General features: G+C 50.0%; 2 protein-coding genes across 4 annotated transcripts; both read left to right on the top strand.

Annotated features, from left to right (window-relative positions):
• The first annotated feature begins 518 nt into the window (after positions 1 to 518).
• Positions 519 to 13,223, top strand: DPF2 (double PHD fingers 2). Of its 3 annotated transcripts, none has more exons than XM_010996009.3 (12): positions 519 to 655; positions 4,661 to 4,821; positions 5,216 to 5,323; positions 5,632 to 5,795; positions 6,684 to 6,776; positions 6,948 to 7,026; positions 7,540 to 7,581; positions 8,589 to 8,726; positions 8,856 to 8,984; positions 9,136 to 9,248; positions 10,150 to 10,231; positions 11,963 to 13,223. In XM_010996009.3, the coding sequence occupies exons 1-12, from the start codon at positions 624 to 626 to the stop codon at positions 12,037 to 12,039; spliced, it is 1,218 nt and encodes a 405-aa protein (XP_010994311.1). In that variant the 5' UTR covers positions 519 to 623; the 3' UTR covers positions 12,040 to 13,223. The 3 variants fall into 3 exon arrangements, with proteins under 3 accessions (XP_010994311.1, XP_010994312.1, XP_031303876.1); XM_031448016.2 differs by lacking the exon at positions 519 to 655 and adding an exon at positions 744 to 1,320; XM_010996010.3 differs by lacking the exon at positions 7,540 to 7,581.
• Positions 13,224 to 14,960: 1,737 nt separating this feature from the next.
• TIGD3 (tigger transposable element derived 3) lies at positions 14,961 to 17,904 on the top strand. Its single transcript, XM_031448194.2, has 2 exons — positions 14,961 to 15,177; positions 16,106 to 17,904. The coding sequence occupies exon 2, from the start codon at positions 16,122 to 16,124 to the stop codon at positions 17,535 to 17,537; it is 1,416 nt and encodes a 471-aa protein (XP_031304054.1). The 5' UTR covers positions 14,961 to 15,177; positions 16,106 to 16,121; the 3' UTR covers positions 17,538 to 17,904.
• Positions 17,905 to 23,490: the final 5,586 nt, after the last annotated feature.

The raw sequence follows: 23,490 nt of genomic DNA, 5'->3' as shown, positions 1-23,490 counted from the left end.
AAGAGGTGGGCACCAATCAAGCTGGTGGCTGGGTTTGGGGGCAGGAAGGTGGGGGAATTTTGTCAGATCCCAATACTCTGGCCAAAGAACTGCCAGGTTCTGGGAGCAAATTTTCCTCTCCCTAAAATGGGCACATGTTTGGCAAGCCAAGTAGACTGTACGCTTACCTTCGGGTTCTCACCAACTCCTGACCCGTAAGTGAGGGCAAAGAGTTAACCACAAGGTTAAAGGTCGGTGAGGTAGCAGGGCGCACTAGCTCCATCTAGACCACCACTGGGTCTGCCAATTTTCACTAACTTCTCACCTTCTCGTTTCGAGACCAGGCCCGATCCTCCCTATCACATCCCGCTCCACTTAAGGGAAGATGCAGAGATGGAGCAGTAGCCTCGGGGAGGCCCTCGCGGCCCCCAACTCTACCCGTCTCCGTCGCGCCTGCGCATTCGTCCCTCAGCGCCCTGGCCCCGAGAGCAGACACGAAGCTTGTTCTCCGCCGCTCGCTCTTGTGCGCGCGCGCCTGGACGGCGCCTGCGCAGAAGGACGAGGAACCTGGTTCCCAGTGCGGTCCCGGCGCCTGCGCACTGCGGGCTCCGGGCCTCCCGGCCTGCGGGAGAAGAGCTGGGAAGATGGCGGCTGTGGTGGAAAATGTAGTGAAGCTGTGAGTGGCCGTTTCTTTCTCTCCTAGACCGGGAGGTCTTGTAAGGGGCCTGTGAGTTGGGAGCGGTGCGGGAACAACGAGGCAGAGAGAGGGACTTGCCCGGGAAGGCCGTGCTGCGACTCCTAGTCGGGAGGGCAACAGAAGACTCCGAAGAAGACGTTGCGCTTCTTTGAAAACTTGTGGAGGCCCTGAGCGGGGCACACGGGAGCCCCTAACGGGCAGCCTCCCTGTGGGGATGTGCGGTCTGGGCGCTCCGTTCAGGTTGACGGTTTCCAGAGTATGGCGCCCTCGTTGCGTACGAGAGACAGTCCCAGGTTCGCTCCCGAGACGCCTCAGTCCGGTGGAGCCGGGCCGAGGGCGGACCCGGGAGCGGCCTGAGCCCCCGAGAAGCTCAGCCGCCGACCCCTCCCTATCGTCTCTGCAGCCCTTGCGCCGTTAAGCACCGGTGGGCTGTTTTGTTCTAAACAGCCCGGTGACGTTCTGGGGCGGGCTGTGTGTGTGTGTGTCTGTGTGTGTCGCCAATCGCAGCCATCAGAAAACGGGCCCTGGACGGACGCAGCCCAGGATTCCCTGGCAGCCTAGAGGGGCATCTAGGTCGGCCGTATTCGCTGTGCAACACTCGGGCTGGGCAGATTTCCAGCCAAGTTAAAGTTAATGGTTGTTGGGTAAGTGGAGAATGACCTGCTAGCTGTGAGTTAAAGATGCTTTGGGACTTGATTTAACCCAGTCTCCTCCCTGAAGAAGAATCTGAATGAGTTTTGAAATGGGTGCATGCCCCGTGGGCGAATAGAGCAAGCTCCTTTTAATGGATAAATGTGGCTTGGGGCAGGGGTAAGAAAATTGAGATGTCTAGTTGTCCAGTCAGGGTTTTTGGCTTTTGACTGGATGACAAAGTAAAGGTTTGGGAACTCTTCTAAGGGACTCAAAGCTTCTCATCTGTCTGTGTCATGGGCTGAGCCACACTCTTCCCAAGAGCCTTTTTTAAGGAGACATTGCTTCTCTCCCTCCCCCTACCTGGAGCCTTTTCTTTGAGAATGCTTTCCCACTTCCATTACGCTAAGTGCCTTCTCCTTCTCCTCTTGTGTGTGTGCGTGTGTGTGTGTTTTTTAATTTGCTTTCAGCTCCATCCTGCCGCCTCTTTCAGCCACCCCTCCTCCCAACACTGTTATCTTTCTGATCTGCCCACTCCAGTTTCCCCAGCTCTCTCTTCAAGCTGACATTTCCCTCAATTTAGAGATGACGCTGTTGATCTATCATTTATATAGTTATCCTTCCTGACTCAGATGTTCTTTGTTTCCCTGCCTTTCTCTTTGTTGACTCCTCCCACCCCATTGTAAGGGAAGGTTTTACACAAGTTTCTTGTTTCTCAAAAAAGAACCAAAGCTTCCACCTTGGAAATCTTACTATACTGGGGGAATGTCAGACTTGCCTAGGTTTAAGAGTTACATGTAATGAGATTCTTTGTGTCCTTATGTTGAAAGGCTTTCATCTGTGAAATAGGGTTACCAGCCCTTTTATGTGGTGTTAGAAGTGAGGTGTGCCCATTTACATAGAGCATGACTTCTTATTTTTCTTTAAAGAACTATAGCGATTTTGAGGGTCGCCAGCCACTGATTCCTGAGTGATGAGAAACCAACTTTCTCCTTCTCAGTTCTAGCTGTAGAGAGCTGTGGACCACATTTAATACAGTCACCTACGGAACTTGCCCTTTAAGAAGGGGCTTCCATTCTTTCTATACCATTCTCATCCTGGAAAGAGATGCTTTTCTGGCACATCTCTTGATAAAGGTGTGCCTAGTCTTCCAACAGCAGAGGTTATACATCGAGGTCAGGGTCACTAGCTCATCTTTTCTGACCTGCATTTTGTCCTAGGACAGGAATTTTCCTAGTTGTAAATTCCCTCCCAAATGTGGTATCAGAATTGAAACAATCTTTAAGGGGTCTTATTAGGGCAAAATAATAATGTAAAATAGCTGTTGCTGCTGACTGGTTTTGAAACCTTCTGAGTTATGTAACGAGATCTGAAGAATAATGTTTGCTTGAAATTTCTTGCAATGGGAGCCTTAAGTACTTAAGAGTATTTCTCTCATTCTCTCTTGCTCTGTCCTCATCAGATCCTGCCTCCCTCCAATGTGTGTTTAATTCTCAACTCTCTTACTCACGAGACAGTTTGCCTCACCTTCTGAAATCCCAGTTAACTCCCAAGAGCTTTGATAGAACATCTCATTCATCCCCTTCCAGACTGTGTCCAGCCTCCTGGCTCTGACTTTGCAGCTCTCAGCCTGTCTGGCCCTTCCTTCCATTTGACTTCCAGTGTCAGTATCAATTCCCATCAGCAGAAACAAAGGAGCTGCTGCACTCAGCCTTGTTTATCCAGTTTTCCTCTGTTTAGTGAGGACATGGCTGCCTCCTAAAGGCGAGCAAATGTGAGTCTGTTCCCTTCTCTCTAATCTCCAACACCAGATTCATGCCTACCTCAAATTACAGTTATTATAGCTCACTGAATCAAGCCAGGCTATCTTGTGGTGTCACTGCCTTGTGTGCAATGTGCGTCTTTTTCAGTTGCTGGGAGCATGCCAAGCTGTGCCTAAGTGGTCTATTGTGGCTGCCCAGTAAAAGCCCCCTCACATTCCAGAGCAGGGTTTGTTGGTGTAGCTTGAGTTGTAGTCGAGGACATAAGCAACAGGCTACTTAGGTTCTCATGCTAAGAGTCTCCCTCTGTAGAGTATGTCAGAGCTTATCTAGTTCAGCCTAGTTTATAGCATAGGAACCTGAGGTCCACATGGGTTGACTAAATGTCCATGTTTATGTGGTGACTTTCAGCCATGCCAGGTCATTTTACTACCAAGTCAAGTCAAGATGTCCCAGACACCTTCATGGGTGCCGGGAATATTGTGGGAAAGAAATCACCTCTGCCCTCTGTTTATTTTAAGATTGATCAAATATGTAAATGTGAATTGTTATAGTTAAAGCTCCAGTACTTGTTAAACCCTGAAAGATGAGAACAAGATTGGTTCTACTTACATGATTCTTTGAACCAGATAACTACTGGCACTGTGCAGTTTTGCAGCTTTTTAAAGCACTTAAAAAATTCAGATTTCAAATTAAATCTTTTGAGTCTAAGAAGATTCTTTCCTAAAAAAATTGATGGTGTGAGAATGGAGAAGGGTCTAGGATAGGCCTTTGAGCAAACAGCTTTTGTATCAGTATAATGGTGCTCAGTAAAAGGTGGACTTCAAGAGTGTTCAGGTATTTTCAGATGTTTTCCAATGATTGTAAAATTAGTATATAGAATCAGTTAGTTGGGAAAATACCTAGTTCAGAATTCAAAAGATGCAGAGTGGCACAGAGGAGAAAGTCCTCTAGTCACCTGGTTTTTCTCCTTGAAGGCCTATAGTTTCTTTTCCACCACTTGGTTACATAAATGGTAGCATCCTATAACACTCCTCAGCCTGTACCTTTTTTCTTTTCCCTAGTTATCTTGGAGACTGTTTACATGAAGAACTTCCTTTTTTCTTTTTTATGGCTAAGTAGAATTTCATTGTGTAGATTACTCTGTAGTTTAGTTTGATAAATATAGTTGAGTAAGTTCCCCAGACCTTTTGAACTCTTTTCTCATTTATAAAAAGGAAGTAACCTCTGCTTCTCAGAATCCTGAGGGTCAAGAGGAATAGCGTCTTGGCTAGCACAGGGTTGGTCTCACGAGAGGCACGGAATGAACATTGCTTTCTTCCCCTCCTTATGGGTCAGAGTAAGGTCTGATTGGACACATGATGAAATTGTGTGTTCCTGATGGTAATTTATTTGTAAAGTATCTTACCTCATGATGGCTTAGTGCAGGGGCTTGGTGTCCCATGAGGCAGAGGTGAAAGAAATTAAAGCAAAGTGACAGTTTCCCAGTCCCTTGAGCCATCTAGAGAAGCAGGTGGCAAGGGAGAGGGAGAGCTAAGCACCTCTCACCCCTACCTCCCAGCACAAACACACCTCATTTTTGTCTTTCCTGCAGCCTTGGGGAGCAGTATTACAAAGATGCCATGGAGCAGTGCCACAATTACAATGCCCGCCTCTGTGCTGAGCGCAGCGTGCGCCTGCCTTTCTTGGACTCACAGACCGGAGTAGCCCAGAGCAACTGTTACATCTGGATGGAAAAGCGACACCGGGGTCCAGGTGAGGGTCCACTTGGGAGCACAAGGAGGAAGAAGCCTCCTCAGCTTAGGTGGTGAGCCAGCTAGGAGGGTTTTTCCTGCTGCTTTCTACCCATGGATGAATCAGGTCTTCCCATGATTAGAAGCCCAGGGAGGATGAAGCAGCTTTGTTTGCTACAGGGCTGTGCTACTGAGGCTGTTACTGGGCTTCTGGAGAGCTATGTGTTAGCCAGAGCCCCTGAGTTTACATCTGTTTTTCTTTTCCATAAACCATGCCTCCTCTGTCTCTAGACGCTCACTGTCCATATTCCTCCTTTGCTCTAGAACTCAGTGAGAGCCTATTCATCTAGAAAGTGTGGTATCATTTTCTAGGACTGGGTTAGGATTTGACTTCTCTCCCTTCCTTCCTTCCACAGGATTGGCCTCTGGGCAGCTATACTCCTACCCTGCCCGGCGCTGGCGGAAAAAGCGGCGAGCACACCCTCCTGAGGATCCGAGGCTTTCTTTCCCATCAATTAAACCAGGTAAAGCACACCACCCTGAGCAGGGAGGCCTACTAATCACCTGTTATGAACCAGCCCCAGTGCGAGATCCTAAAGATACTAACTTGAATAAGATGTGATTCCTTCCTTTTAAGAACTCAGTCTAGTAGAGACAGGTAAACAAATATGTTATGGTGCCAAGATGGACTATGGTGTCTTAGTTTCTGGGCAGCCAGAGACCAGAAGACAGTGACTGGCTTGTGGCTGGTCTAGCACTGTGTCCTGTGTAGACCCAGAGTGGTCTTCTTTCAGCCCTTCTGAGCCTCTGCCCATCCTGACCTTGCCTGCAGACACAGACCAGACCCTGAAGAAGGAGGGACTTATCTCTCAGGACGGCAGTAGTTTAGAAGCTCTATTGCGCACTGACCCCCTGGAGAAGCGAGGTGCCCCGGATCCTCGAGTTGATGATGACAGCCTGGGCGAGTTTCCTGTGACGAATAGTCGAGCACGGAAGGTACAAGATTAACTCTGTGGTTGAGGGACTTTAATGGAAACCAGCATCCTCTTCATCAGAGGCCACCCAGTAATCACAATAGAAGCAGAAGCTGTGGGCCAGGGGGCAGACCCCTGGAGTTCTGTTCCTGCTCATTCCTTAATGAACTCTAAGTTCTGAGTGGCTTCGTTGTTACCATCCAGTCTTCTCCGTTCCCTTCCTTCTAAGTACAGGCTCTCACTCATTCATCTTCTGTCACAAAATTTTTTGGTGCCTGGGGGTAGCGCAGACCTGTCCCTGCCAACAAGAAGATAAAACTGTACATAAAACAATAAGAGCTAAAAATATGTGAGGCACTGTGCTGAGTGCTTTTCCATCATTTTCTCCAGTCTCTACAACCTTATGAAATAGTGGTCCCCATTTCACATACAGGGAGACTGAAGCAGAGCAGTAAAAAATTTTAAAAAACAAAAAACAAAACCTCCCACAAGGCCACACAAGTAAATAGGAAAGCTCTAATTTAAATCTAGGAAGTGAGGTGTTAGAAAGGAAGCCACTGACAGCGTGCTCTCAGGGTGTCAGATCAGAGGCAGGAGAGGGCACGGCTGTGAAGTATCAGGGAAAGTTTTCTGAAAAACACGACACTTGATTCGTCCACTTGGAGGTGGTGGGAGAGGCAGTCCAGGCTAGGACAGGCCAGGACAACATGAAGAGAGGCACAGAGGAAGGAGAGCCCAAAGCTTTGAAACAACAGGATGATAGGGTGTTGAAGGGCAGCAGGGAGGTGTGAGGCTCGAGTGGAGGGGCCAGGTCACAGAGGAGGTTCTGGACAGCCTTGGCCGGACCCATCGTGGGGGACCTTTTGGAGGTACATTATTTCTGCCCATTCTGATCTTTCTGTCCACTCAGCGGATCCTAGAACCGGATGATTTCCTGGATGACCTTGACGATGAGGACTATGAAGAAGACACTCCCAAGCGTCGCGGCAAGGGAAAATCCAAGGTGAGGGCCAGGGTGCTGCCTACGGCCTGGGGGAGCGGGGGGCCTGCGGAGGCTCACTCTTTTATTGCTTGTTGCCATTTTCACTCTTGGGTGAGGTTAGCAGCCACTCCAGGAGAGTCTAACTCTTCCGACCTAGATACCTTAGTAAGAGCATCTTTTTGTTCTTAACAGGGTAAAGGTGTGGGCAGTGCCCGTAAGAAGCTGGACGCTGCCATCCTGGAGGATCGGGACAAGCCCTATGCCTGTGACAGTGAGTGCCTCACGAGTGGGTGGCTAGTCCTTGCCTTGGACCCAGCTCCTCGGGATATGCGAGGAGGGAAGGTTGTGCTCTTACTCAAAGTGATAAAACAAGCCTGGGCTCTTGTCCTACCTGCTGACTGGCCCCCTGAGATCCCTGAGAGGCCCTGGCCTCTACTCCACGATGGGGGGGACCTGCATGTTCTGGGGGAGATTTCTGCTGTCCTCTGGGGTGGGGGTGTCTGAGGGGGCACACACAGCAGGCAGTGTTGGCCTTTCAACCTGATGGCATCCAGGTCTGCTGGCCCCAATCAAGCCAGGGCCCCTGAAGTCCAGCACCAAGTTTTTCGATGTCTGTTCTCTCTCCCCCTTTTCTCTGACTCGCCCCACTTCTGTCTCTCCATCCTGGGAGCACCATCACCGCTGGGGTTTCTCTCTCGTTTACTCCACTTTTCTGCTGCTGCTGCTGCACCTGTCTCAAGTGTATCAAGGCCTTCTTCTCATGACTTTTCTTTCTGTCTTTCAGATAGTTTCAAACAAAAGCATACCTCGAAAGCGCCCCAGAGAGGTAGCTCTCTCAACTTTTCAGACTTTTGGTTTTCCTGTCCCTTTTCCCCTCCTCCCTTGTTCCTGCCTTTCTCATCTGTGATGCTAGTTTTTAAATCTCTGGAATGGCATGGGGATAGGAGCGATGGCTTTGTGCTGTGCTCTGGTCCTCACAGTCCTGGAAGCTGCCTTTACCACTGCTTGTCTCCCACAAGCTTGCTCCTGGGACTGCTTGGGCCCACTGCATGGGGTGGCTTCAAAAGCATTATAAGGAACCTGTTAGAAACAGAGCCCTCTGCTCCCCTTTCCCCAAAACAGATACCTGGTGGTCAGCTAATGTTCCCCACCATCCGCCACCTCCTCCCATCCCTTCCCCATTCCTTTCCTGCCGACCCCTTGCTCTTCTTGGTGTCAGTGCTCAAGAGTACAAGATGCCTCATGGGGATCTGCTTTCCTTGCTAGTTGGTGGGGTTGGGCAGGGCATTGATGTGGGAGTGTCTTTGAATTTCTTTGCGGGACAGCAGCCCCAGGAAACTCGGTAGGTTATCCCCAAGAGATCCACTCCCTGCTCCTTTATCCACATTGGGCAGAGATGGACTGTGTTGTACATATGGTGTGGCATGAGCCTCCCACATTTATGGAGACGTAAAAACGTTCAGAGTCTCTTCCTTACCTTTCCTCCTTCTGCCATGTTACAAGACTGTAGAAATATCCTTTCCTTCCTGACCTGGAACTCCCCAGACTATTCCCAGGGCCAGTGTGGATGGGCTCCCCTCCTAGCAGCCTCTGTGGAAGAGTAGAGATGTCCATGGGCTGGGGTTTAGGAGGGAGAATAGCCATGGAAGCTGGAAAGCCCTAGGACCTGATGTTCCTAGCCAGGGGGAGGCGGCTGTCACTGAAGACCTGTCCCCGAGCAGAGCCGATGGGGGTGGTTACCTCTGCCTCAGGTGGAGCCCCACAGCTTAGAGGGGCAGGGATCTGGCACTCTCAGATCCTCACACCTTTCTCTGCAATCTTCTGCCCACTCAGTTTGTGGAAAACGTTACAAGAACCGACCAGGCCTCAGTTACCACTATGCCCACTCCCACTTGGCTGAGGAGGAGGGCGAGGACAAGGAAGACTCGCAGCCACCCACCCCGGTTTCCCAGAGGTCCGAGGAGCAGAAATGTAAGCTGAGGTGTCGGAGGTGGGGCAAGCAGGAGTCGGCCTGGTTATGAAAACTCCTCCTCGCAGGGATGTTGAGAGAGCCAGGGGCCCACATGGGTATCATCAAAGTTCTTCCCTTTCTCCCTGTAGCCAAGAAAGGTCCCGATGGTTTGGCCCTGCCCAACAACTACTGTGACTTCTGCCTGGGGGACTCCAAGATCAACAAGAAGACAGGACAACCCGAGGAGCTGGTATCCTGTTCTGACTGTGGCCGCTCAGGTACTTGCAACCCAGGGCCAGGGCGGCCTCAGCCAGCACCCAGTCTCCGAGGGGCTCAGGGCTTGCCAGCATCCAGTGACTTTGGCAGTCAACCGGGGCACCTCGCTTCTCCCCAGTTTCCGGATGCCTGTTTCACTCGCTCCCCCCACAGGGCATCCGTCCTGCCTCCAGTTCACGCCCGTGATGATGGCAGCTGTGAAGACCTACCGCTGGCAGTGCATCGAGTGCAAGTGCTGCAACATCTGTGGCACCTCCGAGAATGATGTGCGTGCCCCAGCCCCCCACGCTCCTCAGCTCTTACTGTCCTTTCCACTGTCCCTCCAAAGTGAGCTTTCTTTTAAAAGGGGAAGACCTCCCTGCACACCCCTCCCCAGCATCCCAGCGGGAACTTTGGTTTGTTTGGCAGGTATTAACTGGTCACCTACTTTGTGTCAGATACTGTACTAGGCACCAAGGACACTGAAGACAAACAAGGTCCCTGCTTTTGTAGAGTTTACCTTCTTGTGGGAACAAGAAATAAGCAAGGAAATGAGTGACATTTTTATGATGAACCACAAAGAAAATGGAACTAGTAATGTGGCAGAGAGTAACGAGATACCTGGTGTGGGTAGTCAGGCCTTTTCTGAGGAGATGATGTTGCTGTAGAGGTTTGGGTCATACAAAGGAGACCGTCCAAGAAGACCTGGAGGTAGGGCATTCCCAGGAAGGAACAGCAAGTCAGAGGCCTGTAGGTGGACAAGCCAGTGGCTTGAGGGCCCTGGGGCCAGCTGGAGCCTCCCTGCAGTGGGAGATCAAGTAGAAGTGGAGACTGGAAGGCAGGGACCACCAGGTCTGAGAGTTTAATCAGGAGTAATGTGGTCTGTCGTAACATTTTAAAAAGATAACTGTGGTTGCTCTGTGGAGAACACTCTGGAGGCCATAAGCTCAGTTAAGCAGCTGGTAGCGTCCAAGTGGGATGACAGTGACTCTGACTGGGTGGAGATGGACAGCAGTGGTATTCTGTCTGGAGAGTCCCATGTCTGTCCTTACCTGCCATCTGTCCCACCCATCTTGGAAGTAGCAGCAGTGTCTACAGAAGCCCACCTTCCTTACCTGCCCCAGGGGCCCAACTGCAGCCCATTAGTCATTTTCCTCTCCCCTCCCTCTTCTGTCTTGCCTTCTCTAGGACCAGCTGCTCTTCTGTGATGACTGTGATCGTGGCTACCACATGTATTGTCTCACCCCGTCCATGTCTGAGCCTCCTGAAGGTAGGTTTCCCGGATCTCTTACTCAGAAGTTATTTTATTAGTAACTTGGAAAATCACCTGCGCAATAGGTGAGGTTTCTTATCAGTGGTATATTCTTCCAGATTAGGGAGTAGGCACTTTGCCTTCACTCAGTTCAGAATGCTTTCAAAGCCCCTCCTTTTTAGAAATTCAGAAGCATACTTAGAAGGACAAAAATGCCCAGTATCTGTGACAAAGGATGTGGACCAACACTACAGGCAACAGAAAGTGGCTCACTGTGTGATGTGAGCTGACTTGTATTGTAGGTCAAATTTTTGTCACCTCCCAACCCCCCCAGAAGGAGGCCACTAACAAAGTCAGAGATTCCTTTAGCAGCTATAGGGGAGCACTCAGCTCTCATCATCTGTTTGGGGAGAAATAGTGTACTTTGTGTTTCATTATTTTTAACCATAAGATATCAATTCACAGACACAATTCCATGTTAACTGTAGAAGGGCTTTCCTCTTGAAGTGCTGCCAGACACTGGGGTACAGGAGAGCTGCAGGCAGCTGGGGGGCACCCCCATAGAATTGTCAAATGGTCTAGGCTCTAGGTCAGGGGTTAGCAAACTCTGACTCACTGGCCAGATCTAGCTGCAGCTAATATATGTAGGTCATAAGCTAAAAATGATTTTTACATTTTTTAAAGGGAGTTTAAAAAAAAAAAAAGTGTGACTGAGACTATATGTGGCTCACAAAGCCTAGAATATTTAATGCTCTCTGGCTATTTGTAGAAAAGCTTGTTAACTGCTGCATATTAACCTTTGGGTTAGAAAGGACCTTACATTTTTGAGTTACATATCTGAAGAACTGATAAAAACTGTAGAATATTATTTTGTTCCCCCAGACCAATGTTCAAATACACATATGTACAATTGTGCTTATACTTTCAAAGCATTAAGGGCTAATTTTGTCTCTCAAGAAAAAAAAGAGCGTAGAAGAATCCAACCATAGCAAATATTAATAAGCAAGGTATGAGCCAGTTATTTTTTCATATAAGGGACATTATTTCCTGTTTTTCTATGAAACTAGACTTGGGTCACAACAAATTGGGTCATCATAGTTGGCCCCCTTTTCCTCTAATCGGGTCCTCAGCCTCTGCTCAGACACCTGGAGGGGAGCCCTTCTCATCTTTCCATGGTCTTCGCAAGAACCTGTGTTGTGGAATCAAAACTGGTTTCTTTAGAGCCTCCATTCATGATCTTTATTCTAACCTTTGGGGCCATGAGAACAAAGTCTGGTTCTTCTATAATCAGAAGTTTAAAGGGGGAGGGTATAGCTCAAGTGGTAGAGCATGTGCTTAGCATGCACAAGATCCTGGGTTCGTTCAATTCTCAGTTCCTCCTTTAAACATAAATAAATAAATAAACCTAATTACCTCCCCCCCAATTAAAAAAAAGAAAGAAAAATAGTTAAAAGCTGGGTTGCTTTAAAAACATCTGCCCAGGCCCTCTTTAGCAGGACCTAGAGTCTGTATTGTGAAATAGGCCTCCAGGTGATTATTTCTTTCATCTCCATTGAGAGTTATTTTTCATGATACTTGAAGACCTAAAGGTTCCTCCTTGCTCAGGATAAATCTGAAACTTGGCTACTGCAGGGCATCTCCAGTCCTGTAGTAGCTGATCTTGCTGCTGGAGGTGAGGTGTGAGGCGTAGAGGGACAGCAGATGAGGACTGTGTTGGACCCACTGTAACCCCGTTATGCTTCCCTACAGGAAGCTGGAGCTGCCACTTGTGTCTGGACCTGTTGAAGGAGAAAGCTTCCATCTACCAGAATCAGAACTCCTCTTGATGTGGCCACCCCCAACCCCTCATACATCTAGAGCTGTTTCTCTCCTCCTTTCTTGTTTTTCATACCCCCTTTCCCTCCCTCCTCTCTTTCACAAGTCCAGAGAACCTCGGGGTGGTCGTGCCAACCTGCCTTTGGCAGCAGCAAGCTGAGGTGGCAGCTCTTGACCGCCTCTGGCCCCAGGCCCTCAGGGAGAACGGAGCAGCACACTGCCCCAAGGCGTACCTGTGGGCCCTGCTTCTCACTGCTCTCCATGAATCCATGAAGTGCATTCACTCTGTCTGCCTTGGGCCCCTGCTCTGGTGATCACAGGGTTCAAACAGTGTCCTCCGAGAAAGGGTGGAGAGCAGCTCACTCCTCTAGCTCTGCCACCAGGTTGGGGCCTCTGCCAGGAGCAGCTGGGAGTGAGCTGCACGGGCTTAGGTGGCGCTGGCAAGGAGCTTCCCGTGCCCTTCGTGCTGCTTAGCCTCACCGCCTCCTCTCCCCAGAGTGGCTCCCTGTGGCCCTCTGTTCCTGATACCCAGGATCCTTGCCTGAGCCAGGACGCTCTTGGCTCTGCCCTTTTCCCGCTGCCCCACCCCCGGGGCATAGCAGCTTCACCCTGATTCATTCTTGTGCTCGCCTGGCTCCCGCTCACAGGTGGTTTCTAGTGACTGAAGCATTCCCCACCCTTGTTATTTCCTATCTTCTGCCTCCCCTCCTTATTCCTTTTGGTTTTATGGGGAGAGGGGAAGCATCAGGGGGCCAGGCCAGCAGCTTGGGGGCCACAGGGAGATGTTGGATAATGTGCCTGTTTTTTAACTCGATGAAAAAGCCTACCTCCGAAATCCCCTTTTTGTTCTTCCTGGACCTGGGCGTTCAGCTCCTGCCCTTAACTGAATTGGGAGCCTCTGCCTCCTGTTCTGTGTATCCTGGCTCCTGGGTCGTGGGAAGCCAGAGACATCCCTTTATTCCCTTGCACGCTCACTAGCAGCTGCTAAGGTCTTCACACCCTGATTCTTCAATTTTCTGCCTGGTGACACATTAAGTAGTGGGGGGACAATCCATGCCAGGACATCCTGGAGTGTGCTTCCCCTTGGCTGTGGGCAGGCCCTAATTCACTGTCGCTTTGGAGTTGAGGTGTCTTTTTTTTCTTTCTTTAGTTCCTGTATTCTAAGTATTAGTACAAATAAACATTTTTACACAGAGCCCTCTGCTGGATTGCTTATCACTTGACTCCCTTTCCTGGTTGAGGCCACTTCATCCTAAACCTTACTTCCTTAAGACAGTGGTTTTGAAATGTTTTGAAGCATAGTTTTTTCTCCAAGATTAAATGTTTTGCTTAACTTCAGTATGTTAAGTTGTTACAAAATTGGGTACTTTGTCTTAATTTCTTATGTAAATTAAGTTAAAACAATTCTTTGTTATAAAGAACAGTGAAGTTGTTTTGATAAAAAAAATTTGGGTTAAAATCAACTTTAACATCCTGTTTACTTCTGAATTTTGGTTGGCTTGGAGGAAATTCTGCAGGATTTCTATATACAAGTGGTGACAGGTTTATAAAAGTTGACTTACAATTTTGGATACTTAAAGTAGGTCCAGAAGCTTGACTTACATAAATATGAAGAATTAATGACAGGAAAACTAATGATATTACGATGAGACACGTGAAAGCTTTTTGCACAAGTAATGAATGAGCAGAGGCACATCCACTTTGCTTGCCTGGCATTCATTTGTTGAATTGGGTGCAGTGTGTGTGAACTCAGCCTGCAGTGCGGCACTGCAGCCTTCCTCTGGGCATATTTACGTGCACAAAAATTAGTTTCCTTTTCTTGCATCCATTGTTTCAAAGATTTAAGTCAGTCATTTATGAACACCCTGAATATCCTTAGGGTTTTCTGGGGCAGTCTGAAAGCCACTGTCTCCTACCGGAAGGCAGTGGTCTGGGTCCTTGTGTTCAATAAGCAAGCAGGGTGCTCTAGGTTGGGAACTGTTAGGAACAGAGCCCAGCCCCTGTCCTCTTGTTTATATGTGGAAGTAGACCTGGAGTAGAGGGAGAAAAACAATGATCCTTGGTAGTTGAGCAGTGTTAAGGCCAGAAAAGATAAAACAAATGTAAAAAATGAGAATGCTGATGAGAACACTGTAGCAGGCAGAAGTGAGGAAATGTTGAAACTGCAGGAGATGTACTTAGAATGGGACATGCAAGGCTGGAAGAGGGGTTACCTGGTAGAACTGGGATGGGGAGGGAAGCCTAAGAGAAAGGGAACTCATGTGGGGCCCCAGCCTTCCAATCAGAGCTGTGAGGGGAGGAGAAAAGTAGGCTGGAGTTGAGGATGGGGAGCACTAGACCCTAGGCTGAGAAGTCCACATTTGATCGCAAAGAACTTGAAGGTTACCAAGAAAGGGAATGATAATAGCTCTTGAGTGTAGGAACTTGAATCTTGCCAAGTTGCCTACCAAAATTAATAAAAAGTAGTCTTTATTCGCCCTAAATCAGAGTAAGTAGTTTATTGTAGCAGGGCTGATCGACGTGAGACCAGTGCTGTCCATGGTAACATCTTTTGTGTAGCTTAAAACTTGCATCCATTTTTTCGAAACCACTAGGTGAGAAGTATTAGTCCTTCTTGGTAGATGAGGAAGCTGAGGCTGCCTAGGGACACGGCCAGGAAGACCCTGGGGCGCGTAGTCTGCTCTACGGCCTCCACGCTGCCCGCGAGGGTCGACAGGCTATTTCCCGAGAGCCAGGTCCTCTGGGGCCGGCGGCGCCTCTAGGACTCCTGCCCCGCCCGGGCTCCGCCTCGCAGTCTCCTGGAGCTGGAAGCTTGGTCCGCGGGAGGACCCAAGGACCCGCCACTTTCGTGACGTCCAATGAGACTTAGCCGGGGGCGGAACAGGACGCCACTGAGAGCCAATCTGATTGTGCCGGGGCGGGGCTGCGGCGGTGGGAGCTGAGCGGCTGACCGCGGTCTTCCTAGCCCCGAGAGAGGCCGGCGCGGGCGGCGCGCACCGGGTCCTGCTGTGCACGCTCCCGCTGCTCGACGCCCGCGCAGCCCCTCGGTCCGCTCCGCGCGTCTCTCCCCTGCCCTCTGGTCGCTGCCGGGACAGGGGCTTGGGAGCCGGGCCGGGGCCGGGGCGAGAACCGCGGGACGAGCGCCTGAGGTGGGTGCGGAGCTGGAGGCTGGGAGGCTGGGTGGCCGGGCTGGCGGATGACTGGGTCCGCCCCGCCGACGGACCCCGGGTCACGGTGGGAAGAGGCCGTCCAGGTTGCCGAGCCTGGCTTCCGGCCTACCACGGTCCCGGACTCCCGTCCCCGCGCCGTGGTACCCCTCCCAGGCCACGACCCTCCCCGCTGAGGACACCCCGCCTCTCTCTCTCTGCCCGCGGCCTCATAACCCCTGTTGCCCTTTGTCGCCTGTGCACCTGCCCTTTGGGCCTTGTCTCCCACTCCCCCTCCAGGCGAGATCCCGGCCCAGCCTTACCTGCTCAGGACGCAGCACCAAATTAGACTTGCTCCTTCAGCCCCCAGTCCGTCCCTCTTTGTCATTTGTACACCTGTCATCTCAACTCTGTTCATTCACTCCACCATCCTGCCCCAACATCTCCATCTAAGTCCAGCCTAGGCCATCATCCCTCTCCCCCTCCAGGGAGTCCTCCTGCCAGCTCTGATTATCCCCTACACTGGCCCCACTCAGCCCTAGCCCCCTGTCCTCCCCCAACCACGCTTCTTTGTTGTCTCTGCAGCTGTCCCCTCTGCTCTATTCATCCTTCTCCCCCAAACCCCAGCCCAGACTCCCTTCTCCCTCTGACCAGGGGGCCGCCCTCTCCCCAGCTCTGTTCTGGTGTTCCTCAGGATCAGAGCCTGGCCAACTGCTCACCCAGCCTGGCCATTTCCCTTCCTTTCAGCCCAGTCCTCTCACCTCCTACCCAGTGTGCCCTCACCCTCTTCCAGCTGGTCCAGTCTTCCTCGGTCTCTCCCCTACACCAGCCTGTTTCCCTGCCGCATACATTCTCTTTTCCTGACTGCGCTCCTCTCCCAACCCACCTGGCCCCAGCCGTCTGTCCCCCTTCAATAGTCCTCCCCTGACAGGTGCTGAGGTGGCGCCATGGAACTGTGCAGCAAGAAGAAGCTTCATGCCCTGTCCCTGGCTGAGAAGATCCAGGTGCTGGAACTCCTGGATGAGTCCAAGATGTCCCAGTCGGAGGTGGCCCGGCGCTTCCAGGTCTCCCAGCCCCAGATCTCACGCATCTGCAAGAATAAGGAGAAGTTGCTAGCGGACTGGTGCAGCGGCACAGCCAACCGGGAGCGCAAACGCAAGCGGGAGTCCAAGTACAGTGGGATCGACGAGGCACTGCTCTGCTGGTACCACATTGCCCGGGCCAAGGCCTGGGACGTGACGGGGCCCATGCTGCTCCACAAAGCCAAGGAGCTGGCCGACATCATGGGTCAAGATTTTGTGCCCAGCATCGGCTGGCTGGTCCGCTGGAAACGCCGAAACAATGTGGGCTTCGGCGCCCGCCATGTACTGGTGCCTCCGTTCCCCTCTGAGCCGCCTCCCCCAGCTCCTACATCCCAGGCCCAGCTGCCTCTTTCCCTTAAAGATTTCTCCCCAGAGGACATCTTTGGCTGTGCAGAAGTGCCCTTGCTCTATCGGGCAGTGCCCGGCAGAGTGGGTGCCTGTGATCGTGTGCAGGTGCTGCTGTGTGCCAACAGCAAGGGCACAGAGAAACGGCGGGTGTTGGTCAGTGGGCGCCAGGCTGCCCCAAGGTGCTTCTTTGGGGTCAGCAGCGAGGCTCTGCCTGCCTCCTACCACCCTGACCTGGGCATCCCCTGGTCACAGTGGTTGGCACAGTTTGACCGGGACATGGGGCGGCAGGGCCGACAGGTAGCCTTGCTGCTGGCTGCCCAAGTGGTGGAGGAGTTGGCAGGCCTTCCCGGGCTCTGCCACGTGAGGCTCTTACCTCTGTCAGCTGCTGGCAACACGCCTTCCCTGCCCAGCTCCGTGGTCCGGGCCTTCAAGGCCCATTACCGGTACCGTCTGTTGGGCAAGCTGGCTGCTGCCCAGAACGAGAGGGCTGGCACCTCATTGGTGGAGGCCGGGGCAGGCATCACAGTGCTGGATGCTCTGCACATAGCAGCTGCGGCCTGGGCCAAGGTGCCTCTCCAGCTTATTGTAAGCAGCTTCGTTCAGGAAGGGCTGGCTCCTGGCAAAACGCCGCTGGCCTGGGACAAAGCCTCTGAGATGCCGCAAGTCCCCGGTGGGCTGAGCCCTGAGGAGTTTTCCCGCTTTGTGGACCTGGAGGGCGAGGAGCCTGTGTCTGGAGTGTGCAAAGAAGAGATGGGCACTGGAGACGAGGAGAGGGTCGGAGGGGATGGCTTTGACCCTCTGCCCAGCAAAGCTGATGCCCTCCGGGCCCTGGGCACATTGAGGAGGTGGTTTGAGTGCAATGGCACCTCCCCTGAGTTATTTGAGAATTTCTATGCCTGTGAGGAGGAGGTGGAGAGGCTCTGCTGCCTGTGAAGGGCCCTTCCTGCTGGAGCCCCCTCCTCTCCTGTTTCCCATGGAAACGCCCTCTCTAGACAGCAGATTGAGGGCTGGTCTCTTTCCCATGGAAATGGAGCTTTTGTGAGAGGTTTTGAAGGGAGACAAGTTGGGAGACCAAGTCTAAGCTCTGAGCGAAAGTTGTCCAAGCCCCGAGAAGGTCTAGGAGAAAGGGCATCAGGGCAGTGAAGTGAGGCTGCATAGTTTCTGAGCCTCTCTGGATGTGGGGACTTGGGAAGGTGGAATTTGAGCTTTATAGACAGGCCAATCCCTTGAACTCTGTGTTAAAAACAATTCTGCTTCTGGAAATAAAGTTTTTAATCAGAAAAGAGGCCAGGGTATTAATTTCATGGGAGAAGGGTGAGAAACATTTAATTCAGAGTTTTTAAATTGATTGTTGAGGGTTGCTGCGGTGCAGCTGTCTGGATCTGTGTGTGGATGACCAGCACTGATCCTCTTTTTCCGGAATTCCAGCAGGAACGACTCCCAGAGAATGGGGACTCCTCATGGGCTAACAGACAGATTCCAAGTATTGCCCACGACTTGCTTCTGCCCTGATAATTTCCTTCTCAGATTACGGTGGTGGGGGTGGTGTCTGAGGAAGGAGTGGGGCAGGCTAGGGACATTCTAGGGGAAAAAAAAGGAGACAGAATTTGGAATAGTCATTCATTCTTTTTTTTTTTTTTTTCATTTATTGATCATTTCACAACATCTCTTCAGCAAGGCCTCCTGTGTGATGAGGTTGCAAAGATGGTGTCCCTGCTGGGCAGGACCTTTCAGACAGTGATGGTGGAATGTGACTAAGGGTCATCATAAAGGCAAGTGCCCAGTGCTGTGGCCCTGGAAAGCCTGGCGAGACTGCACAAGGTGAGTTTTGAGCTGCAGCTTGAAGGACAGACAGAGTGGGAAGGATAGTCCTGGCCAAGGGGCACAGGTGTGGAGACTGCAGTCCCAAGAGAGTGCATGGAGAGGCCCAGGGAGCAGGAGGGGCCTGTAGACCCCCAAGCTTGGTAGTGGGGCACCCCCATGGGGTTTTGGTCAGGGTGGGGACAGGCCATTTGTCAGGTTCTTGAAAACTGAAACTCGGAGTGTGGGTCAAAGATGTGAAACCTAACCTGTATGTTGTAACACCTGTAACTTATATAATATGGTATATCAGCTATACCTCAATCATAATAATAAAAAAAAACCTCAAAAAAAATGGATATGAGACGTAGAGGTAGGAGACTCCCACTGGTCCCAGTGAGAAATGGTAAAGCCTGTGCCAGATCATGGGCGCAGGAGGGGAAGAGGATGGTTACCCTGGACGCAGACCGACTCTGGCTGGTGAGGAGTCCAGGTCCAGGCCAGAATCCTACACGTGACTTTTCAGGCCAACCACAGGAATCACAGGGCAATGCGGCTTTCTGGGGGGCATTGCAGTCAAGGCCACCCAGGCCAGCTGGGCTGTTTCTAGCCAGGCACCTCCCTCTGGGACCTCAGCTCAGGCACTTCCCGGGTGCTTCTGCCAGGACTTCCTGAGTGGGGGCGTTGACTGAGACACCTTCTCCACTTAGATGCAGTGCCTTTCACTGCTAGCCCTGCGCTCTCTCCTATGCTCCCACCTACCCCCACAGTCCACAAAGAGGCAGGAGCCTTTTACTGGGGACAGTTCCCATCTGCAACATGTCATCGGACCCTCACTGGTGCTGTTCTGTTGGGGAAAATGGACCACTGGGGAGCTGGTGCCTCTCTGCCTCTGCCACTGTCATAGTGAATAAAGACCGGCTGTTCTTTCAGTTCAGCTCGTTGTCCTCACTGACCGCCCCTGGCAGCCCAACAATGAGACAGGTGTGTCATTGTTGACTCACTTTTGAACAGTTCTTGAAGCTGCCTGCCGGCTTTCCATTTCTCACCTAAGATCCCAAATCATTTAGCCTTTCCCCAACAGATTCTATTTCCCTACCTATATTCATTTAAATTGTCTTTTTTTCCGAAATCATTCCGTGCTGACATATCTCCTTTTAAGCCCAAAAGTATACAGGCTCTAAAGTCCTGGCCAAAGCAATGAGGGCGGTTGGAGGGCAGCTGAGCCCTGGCCCGAGTGGCGCGCTTCCAGTGGGGTAGCCCGGGGGAGCGTAGGGTTTCAGCGCTGACTTCTCTCCAGAGCTGTTTTTATTTCTCTTTTTTGTTTATCTTCCTGTCTTGCACTGATAGCATGTATCATACTTGGCCTCTTAGGTGACTTCTCGTGCTCATTCAAGCAGTATTTACTGAACGCTTTGCTTGTGGAGCAGGCCCTACTCTGGGACCCTGAAGCTAGTGCTGAACGAGGCAGAGGGGATCCTCCTTGCTAAGCCCTACCTTTCTGGTAGAGGAGATAAAGAAGAGACAAGTAAACACATAAGGAGTCATTTTAGATAGCAATCAGCGCAAAGATGAAAATAAAATAACGATGTCCCAGAGAGTGACTGGGAGAGGGGAGTCAGGGAAGTGTCCTTTGGGCAGAGTTGTGACTGCTAAGAAGGAAACACCCATTCTTCCAAAGGAAGAGTGTCCTCTGCAAAGGGAACAGTAGGTACAAATATCTAAGTTTAGAAACAGCTTGACAGGTTTAAGAAACAGAAAATGAGAGAGGCTCAAGCAGAGGAGGAGGGTAGAGAGGTGGGTAGGAGCCTTTGACTGGGCAGCATTTAAATTTCATTGTAAGCAAGACAGGAAGTTTCTTTTGGAGGGAGGGGAGGGGGGAGATATGTAGACAAAGGAGGAATGTGGTATGTTTTATGTTTTAAAAATCGAATCCTAGTTGCTGTGTGAAGAACATACAGGGAGATGAGGAGCAAAGGTATAAACCGGACAACTAAGTAAGTTAGGAAGCTACTGTGGTTGGTGCGACTTCCTCATGGATGGGCCGTAAGGTGTGAAGGAGTGAGGTGTAGCAAAGAGGACGTCTGCTATTCCTGACAGACCTAATTTTGTGTCAAGGTCAGGCAGTCCTATCTGAGTTTGCAAGTGTTGCCACATGCAAAGTAATGAGGGGTAGGGAGGGCACGCAAAGAAACTATGTGCATTATTTCAGTTTATTTACAAGCCTCTCTGTCCAGGAGGCATAGGAGGCTCCAGGGCAGCAAAGATGAATTAGATGCAGTCCCTGTTCCTAAAATGCTCACAAACTAGCAGGAGAAGCAATACAGGTCAGTTGTGAGGATTAAACAAATGAATGTTTACAAAATGTTTACTACTTGTCAGGTACTATTTTAAGCACTACGTATGTATGTTAGATATTGTTAGTATTGTTGTTGTTATATTCATCATAAGCATCAATCTTGAAGAGATGGTGAACAGGACCCAGAGGGCCCAAGGCAGAAAGGTTGGTTCCGCATCTTCTTATATCCCTGCATTGCTCTCTGAGTAATTTCTCCCCATCCGCCTTCCAGTTCTCTTCAGCTGTGACAATTCTTTTTTTTCCCCAAATATGCATAATCATTTTTATACTCTCTTGTTTCTTCTCTTTTAACTCCTTTGTATATTTAGACATTTCATGCATGGTTTTTTTTTATATTCTGTACCTGATAAATCTAGTTTCTGAAATCCTTGGGGGGCTAAATCTGTTGCTTTTGTTTCTCTTAATGCCTTGATTCATGGTGGCTTTTTTCCTTGGGGGTCTGGTAATCTTTGTCTTGGAAATTTTTTTATTGGTTACATTTAATCCCTGGAAAACCTGAAGATCCTGGTTTGGGGCCTCTCCTCTAGAAGAACCTGTAGTTACTCCAGCTAGGCACAAGGGGGCACTACCATCATGATAAATCAATTTTTGGAAACAAGGTGTCCAAGACCTGAAGGATAGTCTAGCAGCAGGTACCATGGTTCCTGGTTCACAGGGGGCTCATCTTATTCTTAATTTTTCCCCCCACAGGGGAGGCAGGTTTCTTTGAAGGTTCTCTTTACTGGTGGGTGGAGGCTTTCTGGTCTACTCTTTCACTAAGGGGTAGCCCCTTCTAGGATCTTGACTTAATTTATGAGTTCTGCTCCCTGACTGTGCCAAAGTCTAGTCTTCTGTTCTGTGTGTTTCCTTAATTTTTAAGGTTGCAGTGTTAGCATTTGCCCCAAAAGCAACACAGTTCCAACACATGCTTTACACTCACATCCTTGTTTTGAAGGTGTCTTTGGGAAATTCTCTTACTCCTTGCAAAGTTAGCAATGGTTTCAAAGTCATGTTTGTTATAATGGATCTGGAATCAAGTTGTTTTATCATAGGGAGGGCTCTACGTAAAATCTAGAGCCCGGGGGTGGTAGTGCATGCTTAACATGCACAAGGTCCTGGGTTCAATCCTCAGTACCTCCATTAAAAAAGAAAAAATCTAGAGCACCAGCCTGCCAGTGGGGAAGTCGGGAAGACTAGTTTTCATTCATCCATTCATTCATTCATTCTTTCAACAACTATTTATTGAGTGCTTCTGTATGCCAGCTAGAGTTTTGATGAGCAAAAGAGCCAAGGTCTCTGCTTCATGGAGCCCATAGTTTAGAGAGACAATTATAATCAAAGAGTCACACAGATGAAAGGATGTGATTACAGACTGGAAGGGGGAAATGACATGAAAGCACAAGCCAGTGGTTCTTGAACTGTGGCCGGCACCAGCAGCATCTGGGAATGTACTGAAACACAGGTTCTGAGACCCTTCCCAAACCTACTGAATGAGAAGCTGAAGTGGGGCCCAAGAATCTGTATTTTAGCAAGCCCTCCAAGTGATTCTAAATCTCTGGCATAAGTCAAAGGAACCGGACCTAGACAGAGGGGCTAAGGAAAGTTTCACTAAGGAAGTGATGAACTGAGAGACAGGAGGCACACAGGCAGTGAGAATAACATGTGTGAATGTCCTGTGGGGTGTGGGGGGCCGATATATTTAAGGAACCAAGAGAGGTTCTAAGAATGTCCAAGCACTTTGGAGGCTGTGGGAAGGAAACTGCCCTGATTCCTCAGAGCAGTGGGAAGCCATCGAGGGGAACAAGAGGAAGAGAGTGACCTGATCAGATTGCATTTGAAAAGTTGAGTTATTTGTCGGGATTCCAGACAGGACCAGGGCTGTGATATTAAGATTGGAAAAGAGAGAGTAAGTCCTAGAAAACTTTAGAAGCAGGATTAACAGGTGCTGGGGACTCCTGCTGAAGTGGGAGAAAGAGAGAAGGGCTACTCTGAGACGGCTGGCCTCAGGGAGACTTGGGGATTCTTTGGGATTCTCAAGGATCCGTGATCAGGGACACTGGTGGTGTGGGCCTGGAGCTCAGGAAGGGGTCAGACCAGAGATACCAATTAAAAGTGACTCCTCCACCCCCCTACTCCCCCCAAAAAACCCCAAATGACAGAAATTTATTTACAACATTGTAAACTGACTATACTACAATTTTTAAAAATAATAAGCTAAAAAAAAAAATAGAGTGAGTCCTCTTGGTTTAGTGAGTTTGGCAAAAGTGATTTAAGCCAGAATCATCCAAAGGTGATGGCATTTCCCCCTTTACCTGCACATGTAGCTGGAGTGTCACTATACACATAAACTAGTCTCTTGCTATTTCTCTGACTGTGATCAGTGCTGTAAACATAGGTATGACATTTGACAACGCTAGTCCAATGAGACACTAGTTAACATGTCTGCCCAACTTATAAACCCTTTACATGTGACCCTCAGACACCATCCCCGTTTTTAACCTCAAAGCAGGTTCATTTACTCTCTCCTAGTTCTTAGGGACTCCTTTTATCTAAATAAGTCTCAAATAATGACGACCTCTAATAACATCTGTTAATTCCCTAAGGAATTTAACATGCATTTTCTGAGACCCTGTGACATAAAAACATCTGCCTTTTTAAAATATCTTCAGCCATTTCCTGCCTGATCTTTGTTTTTGTTTCCACCCTCCTTTCCAAGAGGAGTGAGTTGTTTTCTCACTAACCACGCCG

The sequence above is a fragment of the Camelus dromedarius genome, chromosome 12, assembly GCF_036321535.1.
Source record: "Camelus dromedarius isolate mCamDro1 chromosome 12, mCamDro1.pat, whole genome shotgun sequence".
Classification (NCBI taxonomy): Eukaryota; Metazoa; Chordata; class Mammalia; order Artiodactyla; family Camelidae; genus Camelus; species Camelus dromedarius.
This window is presented reverse-complemented; position numbering and strand designations above follow the sequence as displayed.

Coding starts and splice junctions, on each gene's coding strand:
- DPF2 (XM_010996009.3), top strand. CDS start 624: ATGGCGGCTGTGGTGGAAAATGTAGTGAAGCT. Junction 7,027..7,539: donor CAAGCCCTATGCCTGTGACA/GTGAGTGCCTCA, acceptor TCTGTCTTTCAG/ATAGTTTCAAACAAAAGCAT. Junction 9,249..10,149: donor GTGGCACCTCCGAGAATGAT/GTGCGTGCCCCA, acceptor TGCCTTCTCTAG/GACCAGCTGCTCTTCTGTGA.
- TIGD3 (XM_031448194.2), top strand. CDS start 16,122: ATGGAACTGTGCAGCAAGAAGAAGCTTCATGCCCTGTCCCTGGCTGAG.